This window comes from Camelus bactrianus, chromosome 23, assembly GCF_048773025.1.
Source record: "Camelus bactrianus isolate YW-2024 breed Bactrian camel chromosome 23, ASM4877302v1, whole genome shotgun sequence".
Lineage (NCBI taxonomy): Eukaryota > Metazoa > Chordata > Mammalia > Artiodactyla > Camelidae > Camelus > Camelus bactrianus.
The window spans coordinates 1248184-1262993 of record NC_133561.1 but is presented as its reverse complement, the minus strand read 5'-3'; the positions used below and the strand labels follow the sequence as shown (position 1 = coordinate 1262993).

Here is a 14810-nt window from a genome sequence, read left to right as displayed (position 1 = left end):
ATTCCAGCCCCCAGCAAGAATGTGGAATGTCGAATTCCTTGAAAGACATGATGCCTGACCAGCCAGTGGGGTGAACGGAAGAAAGAGGGTGATGTTTCGTGTAGGACCAGCGGTTGCCACACTGCACACTGCCCTTCCCACTGGCCATACCGCCACGATGTCCCCACGAGTACCAGCTCCAGCAGAAAGGAGACTGTCCGCTCTACGCTAAGACGGCTCCGAGGCCCCTCGGGGAGGCCAGCGGGCTCCCTTTAGCAAGCGTGCGCTGAGCCACATCTCCGCGGTGGGAAATGCGTTGTACACCTCCGGGGCTTTTGCAGCCTCGGGGATGGAGAGCCCCCCTGTCTGACCTTGAGCTCAGAGATACCAGTAGCACTTGGGAGAGAAAGCAGGCACCTGGGCTCCCCGCCCACCCAACCCCTTCCTTCATCTCTCCTCCTGTGGGCCAGCACTCTGCTGGGCGCCAGGACAAAGGCAAATAAGACGCACTGGGCACAGCGCCCAGCTTCCGGAGCGTGGAGGAGACAGAAGCAACTATTGCCTGGAGAGGGACAGCGGATGCAAAGCAGCAGATCAGAGAAGGCTTCCTGGAGGAGGTGATGCCCACCCTGCTGTTGAAGGGCAGGAGGCGAATCCAGCGCCCGAGGCACAGCCTACCTGGAAGACGCTGATGAGGGCCTGCGGGAAGTTGTCGAAGTTGCTGCGCCGCACCTCGGTGTCCTCGAAGTCGAACCTGCCCCCAAAGAGCTGCATGCCCAGCAGGGCGAAGATGACGATGAAGAGGAAGAGCAGCAGCAGCAGGGAGGCGATGGAGCGGATGGAGTTGAGCAGGGAGGCCACCAGGTTGCTCAGGGACGTCCAGTACCTGGAGGGGGAGGGTCGCAGTGGAGGGGAGCCCACCTGCCGGGGTTCCTGAGATCTGGGCGGCTCAGGGGAAGGCTGGGGACTTGGGGGACGCAGGGGGAAGGGCCACCTGGATCCCCGCTTTCCTCGCCAGAGCATCTCAACTCCCCTTAATGGGGCAGCCATTTAGCTTCTGGGACCACCAGTAGAGTCAAGACCAGTGAGGGCGAGGACCACTCCTCCCCATGCCCCCTCTCCCTGTGCCCCCATGCCCAGCACAGCCCTGGCCCAGGCAGAGGCTCCAGGAATCAGGTCCTGCACACTCTCCCCCAACCCCTTTCCTCTGCTTCTCCCACTTTTTCCCTAACGGAGGAGCTGGGGATTGAACCCAGGATTGTGCATGCTAAGCACATGCTCTACTACTGAGCTACACCCTCCCCCCACTCCTCCCCTTTCGTCTTCCTTTCCTCCCTCCCTCTCCCTTCCCCCTTCCTTTTCCACACTCCCTTGTCTGGCCATAGCAATGGTGAGAGGAAAGAAAACCACAGAGGAAGGAGGTCAAAGGGGGAAGACACTCTCTCCGCAGAGGGAGAGGGCACTACCAGGAGGGCAGGATGGGCAGAGCGAGCAGGGGGCGCTCCGCTCACTTGGTGATCTTGAAGATCCGGAGGAGGCGGATGCAGCGCAGCACGGAGATGCCCAGGGGCGTCATGGCGCCCGACTCCACCAGCAGGACCTCCAGGATGCCGCTGCACACCACGAAGCAGTCGAAGCGGTTGAAGATGGACATGAAGTACTGGCGCAGGCCCAGCCCGTACATCTTCATCAGCATCTCCACCGTGAACAGGGACAGCAGCACGCGGTTGGCCACGTCTGCAGGCGGCAGCGCAGCCCCGCGTCACGGTCCTGCCCCGCCTGCCTCAGCCAGCCCTCCACGCCGACCCCCTCCCCGCGTCTCCAAGCATCCTCCTTTTCCTACACTTGAGATCCAGCAAAACCTGGCGACCCTTCGCCGTTGAAGGAACACTAATCCAGATTTCTATTTGGCAGGTCCGCCCTCATCACTCCACCAGTCACCAGTGGGCATCTTAACTCCGTGTCCCTGGCCTCCCAGAAGCACCGGGCAGAGCCGACCAGCCTCCTGCTCTTCAGATGTTCTTTTCCCTTGGCTCCCGTGACTCCACAACCTTCTGGGTTTCCCCTGCTTCTCCTGCCCCCGCCCAGACGCACCCTCTTCCTCACGCCCGAGGGCGGAATGTGATCTGTGCACGTGGTACACACTGTCATCTGGGGATCTGGTGACATCTTCTAAGACCACAGCTTCAATTGCCACACCTGCCAACGACTCCAAGAGTCTTCACCCCAGGCCTCTCCACTGAATTCCAGATCTACCTTCTGGCTGCCTCCCCAGTATCTCACTAAGATGTCTCAAAGGCACTTCAAACTCAACAGGCCTCAGACTAAGCTGATGGGTACTGTCCATCTTCCCCCACCCCCCAAATTCCTGGTCATTGACTGTCTCCCCTATTCAGTAAGTGGCACTACCATCCATTTATCTGCATAGGCCAGCAACATCACAGTCATCTCTGACTCTTCTTGGTGGGCAGTGTTCACATCTTATCCACCTTTGGTCACTGACAGTGCTTGGCACTTCCAAGGGGCTCTCAAGAAGATTGGTTGCAAGGAATAAATGAATGGATGGCTGGATGAATGGGCTGGATGGATGGATGGGTGGAAGGATGGATGAAGGGATGGATGGATGGATGGGAGGCTCGGTGGGTGGGTGGACGGACGCACGCGTGCACCTGATCTGCAGCACTGTTTTCTCCTCCCCGTAGAAAACAAGTCTTCTTTTCTAACTATTCTCCTTTTTTCTCTTCCATCGTTTTAAACTGAGCGTCTTTGCACTCTTTTACTAATTCAGGCTCCTGGGTTTGCTAGCTCCTGCTGGTCGTGCTGGATCCCTCTTCCTCAGAGAGGCCCTGTGCTTATCTGGTTTGCAACTGTTTCTCGTGGGCCCATCTTCAGGAGACACCTTTCCCGGCAGGAGTTCTGTCTGCCTCGGGTGGCGAAGCATCCTTACAGAGGGCCACGTTCACCCCTGCTGGGCACCCCAGGGCTTTCTCTCGTCTGCCCCGCACTTTGATGCTCTTCCTGCTCTCAGGGTCCCTGTGCCACGAGGGATGTGCAAGCTGGGCCGTATCCCTACCCAGACACAGGCTGGGCTCCAGTGTTTCCCTGGAGGCGTCTTTCCTTCCTCCCAGGGCCTCCAGAGGGATCACCTCCCAGGTTCCGCCGTGGCCCAGTGGGCAGTGAGACTTCCGCCTCCTCGCCTGGGGCAGCCCTCCCAGGTCCCATGTCAGCGGGCCCCAGGCCCTGTCTCCTGCCCTGTGTGGGCATCCGGACCCCAGCCGCCTCCTTCAGGGTCTAGATCTAGAACGTTCCTGGAGGTAAGCTCACAGGCTCCTGCCTGGGATTCCAGGCGCTCTTCATTTCTGCCACCCGGAGACCTCCTTTGCTTTCTTGAAATACTGTTATTATGGCTCAGGAAGTGTTTGGAGTGGGCAGGCCCAGGTTGGAACTGCCCCCCTTTTGTCTGACTCCACTCCCGGTCACCGTCCCGAGCTCCCCACACAGGGGACGTCTGCCACAGGGATGCGGCTGCCCGACGGGCCTCCCACTAACACGGTCTCTCAAGAACTCACGTCTGATCATGCACTAAGCTTCCTTAGCCTCATGGTGCCTGCAGTTTAAAGTCCTGACTCTTTGCTGAAGTATTTAGGGCCCTCGACGATCAAAGAGATCCCTCTCAGGGACACGCCACCTTCCATGGCTCCTGGGTTCACCAGGCTGTCCTGTGTCTCCACACCTCTGCACCTGCTGCTCCTTCTGGAGTTCCCTCCTCCCTTGACCATCTGGGGCTTGTCTACTTATTCTTTAAGGTCCCCAGAGCGCCAGCATGCCCTCCCCTGTAACCCTTCTCCTGTTACCTTATATTCACCTTCACCATTGCCCCCCTATATTGGCCTGACGTCACTTATTAATATCTGTCTTCTCCTCTGATTAAGGAAGCTCCTTTTTAAATCTGTTTTTCCTTTTTTAAAATTTACAGTGTTGTGTTAGTTTCTGGCATACAGCACAGTGATTCAGTTATATATATAGTGTGTGTGTGTGTGTTCTTTTTCATTACAGATTATTACAAGCCATTGAATGTAGTTCTCTGTGCTCTACAGAAGGACTTTGTTTATCTATTCTGTACATAGTTGTTTGTATTAGCCAATCCCAAACTCCCAATTTATCCCTCCATACCCTGTTTGCCCCCCGGTAACCGTAAGTTTGTTTTCTATGTCTGTGAATCTGTTTCTGTTTTGTAAATAAGTTTATTTGTATCATTTTTTTTTAGATTCCACATATAAGTGACATCATGATATTTGTCTTTCTCTGTCTGGCTCAGTTCTCTTAGTATGATGATCTCCAAGTCCATCCATGTTGCTGCAAATGACATTATCTCATTTTTCATGGCTGAGTAGTATTCCAGTGTGTATATTTAATACATATACACCACATTTTTTGTATGCAGTTGTCTGTCTGTGAAGGAAGCCCCTGAAGGCAAGAGCAGTGCCTTCCCTGACCGTGCGGCCTGAGTTCGGTTTGTGGGCCTTACAGACAGTATACGTGTAGCAAGTGGTTGGTGAAAGTCTGCTGTTTCTGGAGTAGAACTTGGATGTGTGGGGTCCTCAATGACTGGTAATCTGTATGTATGTACAGCCTCTGTGATTGTCATAATTTGCCCAGACACCTGGCGGTCATTGTCCCCGGTGATGCCATGAGAAGGAAAGTCTACCTTCCTGTGGTTTCTAGAAAACAGTGTCAACGTCCAACCACCCTCTTCTGCAAAACCTGAGGCCCGACGGCCGCCTGGGCCGTCAGCCACGTGGCTCACCTTGCAAGTGGGTCAACCAGAGAGGCTGGTGGTGGTGCTCGGAGGCGATGGACAGGGTGTTGAGGGCAACGATCAAGATGACCAGCCAGTAGAAGACCCTGGACTTCACCACGTCGTGGCACTTCCAGCGGAAGATGCGGTTCCACTGCCTCCAGTGACGGCTGAAGACAGGCCGGGAGGACGGAGGCCGAGGCTGCGTTACTCTGAGTCCCCACCTTCCCGAGGCCGCTCTCAGACCAGCTCCGGCCATGGGTAGTCTGACCACCCACCCCTCCCTGAGGCCGGGCACAGAGTGGGGCCCCATACATTTCGATCGTAATTAAACCCACACTGGGAGGCCCCGTTTTGCCCATCATAAAGGCAGTTCTTTGACAAATTGATAACATCTGGTGTTGGGGAGGCGGTGCAGAAAGTGCACCTTCACTGTCAGCGCGACCTCTGCGCAGCGTTTACCGAAGTTTAGAATCCGCGTACCCTTGACCCAGCAAGCTCATTTCTAGGGATCTGCCCGGCAGAGATGTTCACTCACACTTATGCACAGCTGTTCCCTGAAGCCCTGTTTGTATTGCCCTAAACTGGAAAGATTAAACAGACTGTGCCATATTCATATGGCGGAATACTTTACATCCAAAGATATACCAAAAGGTGTGTGAGCGATCACGCCGTACAAAGATGTGGAGGAATCTTAAATGCAGGTCACTGAGTGGAAGAGGCCACTCTGAGACGGCCACACACTGCGTGAGTCCAACTAAATGACATTCTGCAAAAGGCAAGACTATGGAGACAGTAGGAAGGTCAGTGGCTGGCTGCTAGGGTGGGAGGTGGGGGTGAGCAGGCAGAGCGAGGGTTTTTAGGGCCGTGAAAATTCTCCGGGTGTTAGAACAGTAGGTACGTGCCAGTACACATTTGTCTGAACCCACGACACGTAGGACACCGAGAGTGAAACTGGCGTGGCGTGGACACCGGGGTAGGATGCTGTGTCAGTGTGGGTTCATCTGTCATAACAAGTGGTCCATCTGGTGGGGCTGCTGATACTGGGGGTGGCTGTGCATGTTGGGGGGCAGGGGGTACACGGGAGATCTCTGTACTTTCTGAACAATTTTGCCATGAATCTGAAACTGCTCTAAAAAAAGGAAAGTCTTCAGGAAAAAAAAAAAGGTATGTGTGTATAAAGTCGCCCTCAGGAGATAATTTTACATTAAAAATATCAGTGACTAGTTTACATGTGTGTCGTAGTCATTTACCCAAAACCCCTCCTATGTGTCAAGTGCTGTGGTTGGCCCTGCAGTGACGGTGGTTAACATGAGAAACAGCGTCACGTACAAAGAGAAAACAAAAAGGCAACCTGGGTGGGGGTGTATGTGTGTGCGAGCGGGTGCGTGTGCATGTAAGAGAGATGAAAGCCTGGAGGGGCCTGGGAGCGATGCAGATCTAACTGTCACCATGGGTACCTCTTCGAAGGCAGGGAGGACCTTTCTCTTTTCTTTGATGTGTTTCTCTATTGTTGTATCTTTCGAAATCACGGTTATGTATGAGTTTGTAAAAGGCAGCAGCCAACTGGACGGACACCGGGTCCTCTTGAGACAAAGGCGCCAGAGCTTCCAGTGCCCCTGCCTCCAGCCCCCTGCCTGCGATGCTCCCGCCTCCCCGCTTCCTCCTGGAGCGGAGGGTCCCATTACCTGCACGCCTCCCCCAGCTTTCTTCCCTACATGGTATGTAAATAGGTCAGCTACTGAGTGCCCTGTGACTATGCTAAGAGATTGGGAAAGTGACCCAAAAGCCACCCAGGGGAAGGGGACTGGGCTCTCCCTGCAAGTCTCAGGATGCTGGGGCTGGGAGGACGTGAAGCCGGGCAGACACTCACACAAACTGGATGATTTTGTTCAAGCCCGCGATTTCGTACAAGCTCTCCGTGTCTGAGCCGCCTTCATCCAAAGCCAGCTTCCCTGGGGACAGAGAGGTACAGCTGGCCAGGCTTCTAGACCTCTCAGTGTGGACACACCCAGAAAGGGCCCACTGACTGAGGACACCTGTGACAGTGGCCCTGGGTGGGCCTGGACCCCTCCCTCTGTGTCTTCCAGAGCCCGCGTCTGCAGGGAGGGCGGGCTACCAAGGGCAGCCCGGTACTCTGGTGCTTCGTGCGCCGGGAGGGCCCTGGACAGCCAGGCTGCCTCCATCCCCCGGTCCGAGGCTTAGCCTCTAAGGGCGGGGATTTTTCTTGTCTGCACAGCGGCGATGTGCCCCTCCCCGGGCTGCGGGGGCTTGGGTGGGAAGGTGTCTCACTGGGGGGGGGGGGGGGTCCCAGCCCCAACCTTCTTTCAAGTCGTCCACGTCCATGACCTCGCCCTGCGTGATCCAGCTCAGGTAGCCCCGGAGGTCCTCCTCCAGCTGCTGCTTCTCCCGCAGCTTCTGGAAGGTTCCCCTGGACTTGGCCTTCTCCCGTTCCTTGGTGAACTCCCTGCGGTGGGGCGGGCAGGTGGGGGAGAAGGGAGAAGGGAGAAGGGGGAGGATGGAGATTCCGGGGCGAGGGACTGCGTTCTGGGGCTGGACATGCCCCTCCCTCTGGCCTGGTGTCTCCTGGGGTCCCGGGCCCTTCAAGGTGGCTGAGGGGCAGCTCCCCACCAGCTCCCGCTCCAGGAGCGCCTTGAGCCCTGGGGGGCCTCCTCCATTTCTCCTCCTCATCCCGTCTCATTTCTGCCGCCTTGTCTTGGGTGACCTTTAATGGCATCGGGGTTAGTGACACGACCGTCCATCGCCCTAACAGGATCCACTACGTATCCTCCGTGGATTTCCAAGCCGCCCGGATCCTTTGGGCTCCCTGAGCATTTCAGCTCTGCTAACAGACCTAAGGCCCCGGGCAGTGCTCCCGGGCCCAGAAGAAGCCAGGCGGCAGCACCACGCGGACAGGGCCTGGCGGTAAGCGAGGGGTCAGAGCAGCGGAGGCCGCGCTCGGCCCCCAGCGGGGTGGGAACGGAGGCCGGGGGCTCTGCTCGTGTGCCCGACGCCGGCCCCGCCCTCAGAACAGCTTCTTAAAATGTTCCAGATGAAATCGAGGAACCAGTGGCATTAAAATGTAGCTGTTGCAGCGCAAAGACGTGGCGATAGAGAGCGCAAGACGCGTTCCCCCGTCCCCTGGCCGGCAAGGCCCAGCTGCTGGCCTGTCAGCTACCACAGCTCGGAGCTGCAACATTTGAGTAACTGCAATGTGACGAGTGAGTCTACTGGGACGAGTCACCAGCAGGGCTGTCACCGCTGCGCCTTGCTGCCCGCACGCTTCGTGACGGGAGACACTGAATTTCAGTTAGTTAACAAGAACAAAGGCAAGCTCCTCCCACCCGAGTCCACCAAGTCCACGGACCCCTGAGTTCTATGCACAGAGTGTGTGGCAGGACGCTCCTGGGGTGGGGGAGGGCCACCTGTAGGCCGTGACTGTGGCTCGGGTGGGGGCGCCCCAGAGAGGACAGCTCTGGTTCTAGTACCTAGTGCCTGTGATGAGCTGGACTCTGTTTTAAGTACTTCACAGGTATTAACCCATTTAATCCCCGCAACGATCCTGGGAAACAGGTACTGAAATTGTTCCTATTTGACAGATGTGGACCCTGAGGCACAGAGAGGTTGGGTAAGTAGGCAAAGGTCACACAGCCACCAAGCAGTCGTGCAAGGATTTATACTTGGGCCGGCTAGCTCCAGAGATTGTGTGCTCAGTGCCGAGCACCTGCTCACAAACATCCAGGGGCAGGAGGCGGGGGTCTCCAGGGCTTCATGCAGAGGGAGGGTGGATGTGGCGGGGCAGAAGGAAGTGAGGGCGGGAGAGGGCTTGAGGAGAAGGGAGAGGATGAGAGCAGAGGGCTCCCGCCTGCACCTTCTGTCTCCTCCTTGCTAACGGGGAGCGTGCTCTCGGGCGAAGGGGCCCAGGGAGGAGTGAGGGCTCTAAGCCACACATCCCTGCCCTGCTCCTCCTCCCCTTCCTCTGTCTCCCTTCCCTGTCCTCCCCTCCCCACCCCTCCCCCTCCCCTTCCTCCCCCTCCCCCGCTGCCTTTGAGCCCCTTACCCACTCAGGACGCCCAGCACCAGGTTGAGAATGAAGAAGGAGCCCAGCAGAATGAGGGTGACAAAGTAGATCCAGGGCCACTCGTTCCCGATGGCGTCGTTGACCTGGTCCAGACGGAGGTGTGAGTCCCGTCCCAGACCCGAGGGCTTAGGCCCCCTTCTCAAGCCGCCCCACTCACTCCATCTGACCCTGGGGACGAGGAGAGAGGCCATCTGGGTCCAGAGAGGGAACCCTTTCTAGCCTGAGGACCTGGGATGGGGCCCTGCTGACAGGCCACCTGGCCGGGCAGGAATGACCCCTGCCCCTCTCCAAGCACGGGCTCCCTGCCCTGCCTGTGTCTGCAGGCTGTGTCCAGTCAGCTTCCTTACAGCCGAGAGGCTTCCCAGCAGAAGAAACACTAAGAAGTCTGGGCCTGCACTTGGCCGGCTCCTCCAGGAACCACCTCTGTGACCCTGGGCAAGTCACCTACATCTCTGAGCACCGTCCCATTGGCCTCATGAGGGAAGGACGTTAACTTGCTTCTCGCAGGCTTGTCATGGGCAAAGTAACACACGTGACAGTCCCCTAAAATGTTAATAACTGGCCACTGTACTCTGAGCTGACGAAAACCATACTAACCCCGTATATTTGCAAAGCACTTTGCAGTTTTACAGTTCCTACCCCACCCCATAGGCGGGTCACTCTGTGGCTAGGAGCTTGGAGCTGAGTGGGTGGGAGGTCAGTGCTTGGCTCTGATGCTCAGGAGTCCAACAGAGCAAGTTCTGAACCTCTCTGAGCCTCCGTTTCCTTATCTGGAAAATGGGATGAATGCCTTCCGTTGTCAGAGGATGAAGTGAGAAACGCAGCCCAGCTCCTAGTCACGCCGAGTCGTGACGCTGTCCACCAGTAGAGCTTACGCACCACCGACCGTGGGCGGCGCTCCGGTAACTCAGTTAACCCCCCACTAGCCATCATAACTACCCTGCGACACAGCTGGGATTTTTATTTTACAGACGAGGAACCTGGCATCCAACCATATTTCTATGGGAAAGCGGTCTTGCCCAGCAGCAGGAAGAGAGACTCAAAGGGCCCTCCCCGCCAGGAGATCTGAGATTCCCGGCCGTCAGGAGCGAGTCACTCCCAGCCGGGATAAGGGGGAATTTAGGAGCTGAGACCAGGACCCATGGAGCTCCTGGGTCTGTGCGCACACAGCGGGTACCCTGGCCTGCCCAGTGGAGGCTGCGACACCCACCTGGGGCGGGTGGGGAGAGGCAGCGGACCCTCAGTCTGGGGCTGGCAGGCCCCACCCGCTCCCAGCAAGCCGGAGCCTGTGCGGCAGGCCGGGGCCCAGACCCACCCAGTAGAGGACGTCGGTCCAGCCCTCCATGGTGATGCACTGGTACACAGTGAGCATGGAGAAGCCGAAGTTGTCGAAGTGGGTGATGCCGTGGTTGGGGCCCGGCCAGCCGCCCCGGCACTCGCTGCCGTTGATGGTGCAGGGGCGGCCTGAGCCCGTCCGGGCGCAGGGCGACGGCTTCTCATTCTCCACCGTGGCCACGATGTCTGCGGGGAGCAGAGGGCAGGTGAGCACCAGGCGGCAGGCGAGGGGCAGTAACGGGGGAGGGGCCTTGACAGCAGGTGACAGTTGGGAGTGGCGGGACTAGGACGCCTTCGCAGACCTCACAGGACTGCCCCACTCTGAGGGTGTGGTGGAGACGGCGGGGAGGCCGGGCCGAGGGCGTGGACACAGACACGGGTATGGATGCGGGTCAGACATGGATGCCGGCGTCTGCAGCAGCTCAGGCCCAGGGCCTCACTGGAGACGTGGCTTCCGTGGACCACAGCCTCTGAAGCAGGTGTGACATGTCATTTGTACCCACAGAGCTTTGAAACGGGAGGCAGCGGCCTGACAGGGTGGATGTGTGGGCAGGCCCTCGCGCTCGGACCTGGGAGCTCTGTCTGGGAGTCTGCAATGGAGATCTGCCCGGTGCTGGGATGTGCTGGACAGACATCCGGCCTCGGGGTGGGTCTGCTCTTAGGGGTGTCCCCAGCAGGCCTTAGCATCTAGGGTGTGATTTATTACTGTTCCTTTAAAACAAATTAATAAATTAATATTATGACACTGCTCTTCATTCTAATACTGTAAACATTAATGGACAAAATATATACAAACAAACAAAAAAACCTCTTGAGGATCTTCAGTCACTTTTGAGAGTGTGGAGAGGTCCTGGGGGCAAACAGCTTGAGAGCCGCTAGCTTAGAAGGCTTAGCTCGAGCTCATCTGGGCCCCGACGTAGGTCACCTCTGACCATGAGCCCCCTGGGCCTCGGGTGCTGGGTCCGGTTCAGACCCTACTCTGTGGGCCTTGGACTAAAGCTGAAACCGTGGCTCCGAGGCAAGTAAAGACTGAAATTCAGGCTGATCCTGAGTCTGCATCTCAGCCCACAAGAGGCCAGAAAGCCCGAAGGCACCAGACTTACCCGGGGCTGTGCTGCCCAGGCCCCCGCCCGCTCTCCCCTTGACCACTGACCCCGGCAGACCTGTTGTTCCTCCGATCTCCCTTATCCAGGAGGAACCCACTCCCAAGGTCAGCAGGTGTGGGAAGTAACGACCTGGTTCTGGGGCTTCTCCATTCCTGGGGCGACCCCTCTCAAGACGTCCCAGCCCCTGCCGACGGCCGGCCCCGCAAGCTCACCCGTCCCGATGAAGTAGCAGGTCTTGTGCATCTTGCCCTTGAAGAGCTCCAGCCCGATGATGGCATAGATGATGACCATGAAGAGGACCAGCAGGGCGATGTGGAACAGGGGTAGCATGGCCTTGAAGATGGAGTTGAGGACCACCTGCAGGCCTGCGGGGCAGGGAGGGGGAGAAATAGGGCTCATCTCCCCTCTTGGTCTCGTGACCCCACACCCCGTCCCGAGAGGGCTGTGGGACACCAAAGTAGGAGGGGGCCCAGAACTGGCACAAGGAGGCAGCTTAGGGCAGAGGGAGGGAGACTGCCACCCACTTGGCACCCCGGACACCAGCCGCAGGGGCCTGAGCACGCGGAAGGCTCTCAGCGCCTTGACATCCAGGCCGGCTCCCTTGCTGCTCATCGGGGCCGTGTTGCTCTGGATAATGTTAACCTGCTCCAGGATCACGGTGAAGACCCTACGGCGGAAAGAGGGAGAGAACACAGCCCAGCGGCCAGCTAAGCCACTGCCCAGGGGTCAGGGACCCTGGGTCCCGTCTGTGCTCAAGGAACCTGTGGAAAGACCTGGGGAAGCGGGGCAGGCACGGTTCCTCAGCCGCTAGCTCTGATTTGGTGATGTCTGTCTGGGGAATTTTAGGAGAGATGCCAAGGCCGTGTTCAGACTCAGTGGAAAGAAGGTCCCTATGTGATGCCCACTCTGGGCCCTCAAGCGGGGTGAGGTATGTGAGCCCCGGCGCCGACAGTCAGGCCTCCGGGCTGCGTGCACCCGGCTGGGCCGGCAGTTCCGGCAGAAACCATCAGGAGGAAGCCTGGAGCAGGTGTTCTCTGCAGGCGCTCCTCCCACCGAGCTTCAGACAAAACCCTTTGTTGTCTTCCCTGCTCTCAGTTTACTCAAACTGCCGTTATCTTTGAAGTCCACCTCAAATCCTTCCTTGTGAGTCCTTCCGTGGACAACCGGAAGCCTGGGCCGCACCGCGTGTGAGACAGCGGGGCGCCATGCGGCTCTGTTCTGCACACGCTCGCCCTGGACTCCAGCCAGGGCAGTTCACCGAGCGCAGAGGCTGACTCCCAGAATCCTTTGGCTTCCCCCTTGTTCTGAGTCGTTAGCAGATAATCAGTATAATTTTTTATTAACTAGAAGGGCAGCATCGTGGGTAAGACAGTAACCTCTGGAGCAAGAGAGCCTGCGTGTAAATCCTGGTACCGCTCCTGGCCAGCGGTGCGACCACAGACAGGCTGCTTGACTTCTCTGAGCCTTAGCTTCCTTAAATGGAGAGAATAAGAGGCTTGTGGGAGAATTAAATGCGATGGCACAGGTAACACGCGTAGCGAGTGCTTGATAAACGCTGCTGTTATAATTAGGTGGTGGTTACTGAATGCACGAATGCGCTCAGTCATATCCTCCCCCTCAGAATCACATGCTGACACCCTGACTCGCGGGACCTCAGAATGTGACTGTATTTGGAACTTCAAAGAGGTGCTAGGTGGAAACGAGGCTGTTAAGGTGGCCCTAATTCAATCTGACTGGTGTCCTTGCAAGAAGAGGAAGTTCGGACACACACAGAGACGCCAGGGGTGTGTATGCAGGGAGGAAGGGCCACGTGGGGACACAGAGAGAAGGCTGTCGGCAAGCCAATGAGAAGGGCCTCAGGAGAAGCCAGAGCTGGGGGCACCTCAGCCTTGGACTTCCAGACTCCAGAACAGGCAGAAAAGCCACTTCTGTTGTTTCAGGGCCCAGACTGGCATTTTGCTGGCGGCCTGAGCAGGCGAGTGCAGGCTATGAAATGAACGTTCTCATGAACCCAGATCACAGGTGCTCAGCAGGGGTCCATGGAGCAAATGAACAGGTGAAAATAAAGGCTGAGAAATTCATGAACGTCCAGCCACTGCTGGCCACGGGACCCCCCTCCACATTTCCCATTTTGCGTGATGTGAAAAGGATAAGGACGTGCAGTGCCGGGCCCAGCTGGGCGGGCGTGACCTGCCTGGCGGCCGCGCTCTCACCCACACCACTGCTCCTGGGGGTGGCCCCACCCGAGGCCCCTCCACTGCGGGCAGTGGTGGGCCCGGCGCCAGGCCCCTCCTTCCCCTGGGCCCCCCGACAGCCCCGCTGGGCTCAAAGCCCCCACGCCCGGGCCTCACCCCAGGAAGACGATGATGAAGTCCAGCACGTTCCAGCCGCTGCGCAGGTAGGCGTCCTGGTGGAACAGGAAGCCGTAAGCGATGATCTTCATGGCGGCCTCGATGGAGAAGACGATGAGGAAGAAGTACTCCAGCTTCTCCTGCGGGCGGGTTGGGGGGAGGTCACACCACGGCTCAGCTGCCGTTCCCCAGACCCGCTGCCTCAGGGCCTCCGCTCCTGCAGTTCCACCGCGGGATCCACACGCGTCCCTACATGGCCAGCCCCCTCCCCACAACAGCGTCCATCACAAGGCCTCCACCACCAGCCATATCATGTGTTCCCCTTCCCATTTTGTCTTTTTTTCTAACTAATTAGTTTTTTAAATTTATTTAACGGACGTACTGGGGACTGAACCCAGGACCTCACGTGTGCTGAGCACGTGCTCTGCCACTGAGCTGCACCCTCCTCCCCTCCGCCCTCACTTTGTCTTCTAAGCACTTATCCTGAGCTAAAAATGCCGTATGTGTTTTATCCAGTTCATTTCCTCTCTCCCCAACTAGAGTACAAACTTCGTGAAGGATTTTTGTGTGTATTTTTCTGAAGCCACTTCCAAGGCCTAGAATTGGACGAATAGATGAACAGTCTGGGCAACGAACGTGAAGACCCCGGCGGCTCCTGCTTGGGCGCTGCTGAAAGGCAGTTGCACGTGTTGAAATTTAGGGGGTCATTCTGGCTTACCATGAGTTACCTTGATTTCCATGCTAACTGAGCACAGCCTGTCTGTGGCCCATCAAACATACGCTCTACATCTGCCTAAATTGTTAAACGAAAGGGCGCATTGAGCAGAAGAACGCCCCTGTTCAAGATTAAGTGCCTCTTCTCCCGGGACGCCAATGCCGGTGCTCCCTGGACGGTAACACCCCCTTCCCAGGTGCCGAGGCCCTGCTGACTCGGGGTATACGTGCTGATTTGTGTGTGTCCTGTTTTGAACCCTTGAAGGAGTGTATCCCTGACTTGGTAACGCTCTTTGTTCTGACAAGATATAAAATTGTGCTGAAAACCCTGCTTCTCCGGAGCAGCTCCTCAGAGTTGTCTGGGAAGCAGGCTTCCAGGCTAGTCCTCAGTTTGGCTCAAATAGAACTCTTTTCTATTCTTAATATAGATTGTTGACAATATTCGT

At 57.3% G+C, this 14810-nt stretch overlaps 1 protein-coding gene across 3 annotated transcripts in view; it reads right to left on the bottom strand.

Moving 5' to 3' along the window:
- The window catches only part of CACNA1S (calcium voltage-gated channel subunit alpha1 S), a 59498-nt gene that overhangs the window by 30905 nt on the left and 13783 nt on the right, over window positions 1-14810 (bottom strand). For 2 of the 3 annotated variants that reach the window (XM_074351540.1, XM_074351542.1), the window contains exons 3-12: window positions 13651-13790; window positions 11824-11966; window positions 11512-11664; window positions 10174-10379; window positions 8838-8941; window positions 7099-7244; window positions 6651-6732; window positions 4787-4947; window positions 1491-1716; window positions 658-865 (exon numbers count right to left, since the gene is read on the bottom strand). In XM_074351540.1, the coding sequence (XP_074207641.1) occupies window positions 658-865; window positions 1491-1716; window positions 4787-4947; window positions 6651-6732; window positions 7099-7244; window positions 8838-8941; window positions 10174-10379; window positions 11512-11664; window positions 11824-11966; window positions 13651-13790 (1569 nt within the window). Of the gene's footprint in view, window positions 1-657; window positions 866-1490; window positions 1717-4786; window positions 4948-6650; window positions 6733-7098; window positions 7245-8837; window positions 8942-10173; window positions 10380-11511; window positions 11665-11823; window positions 11967-13650; window positions 13791-14810 lie in introns of those variants that run through there. The other variant, XM_074351543.1, reaches the window with a different exon arrangement.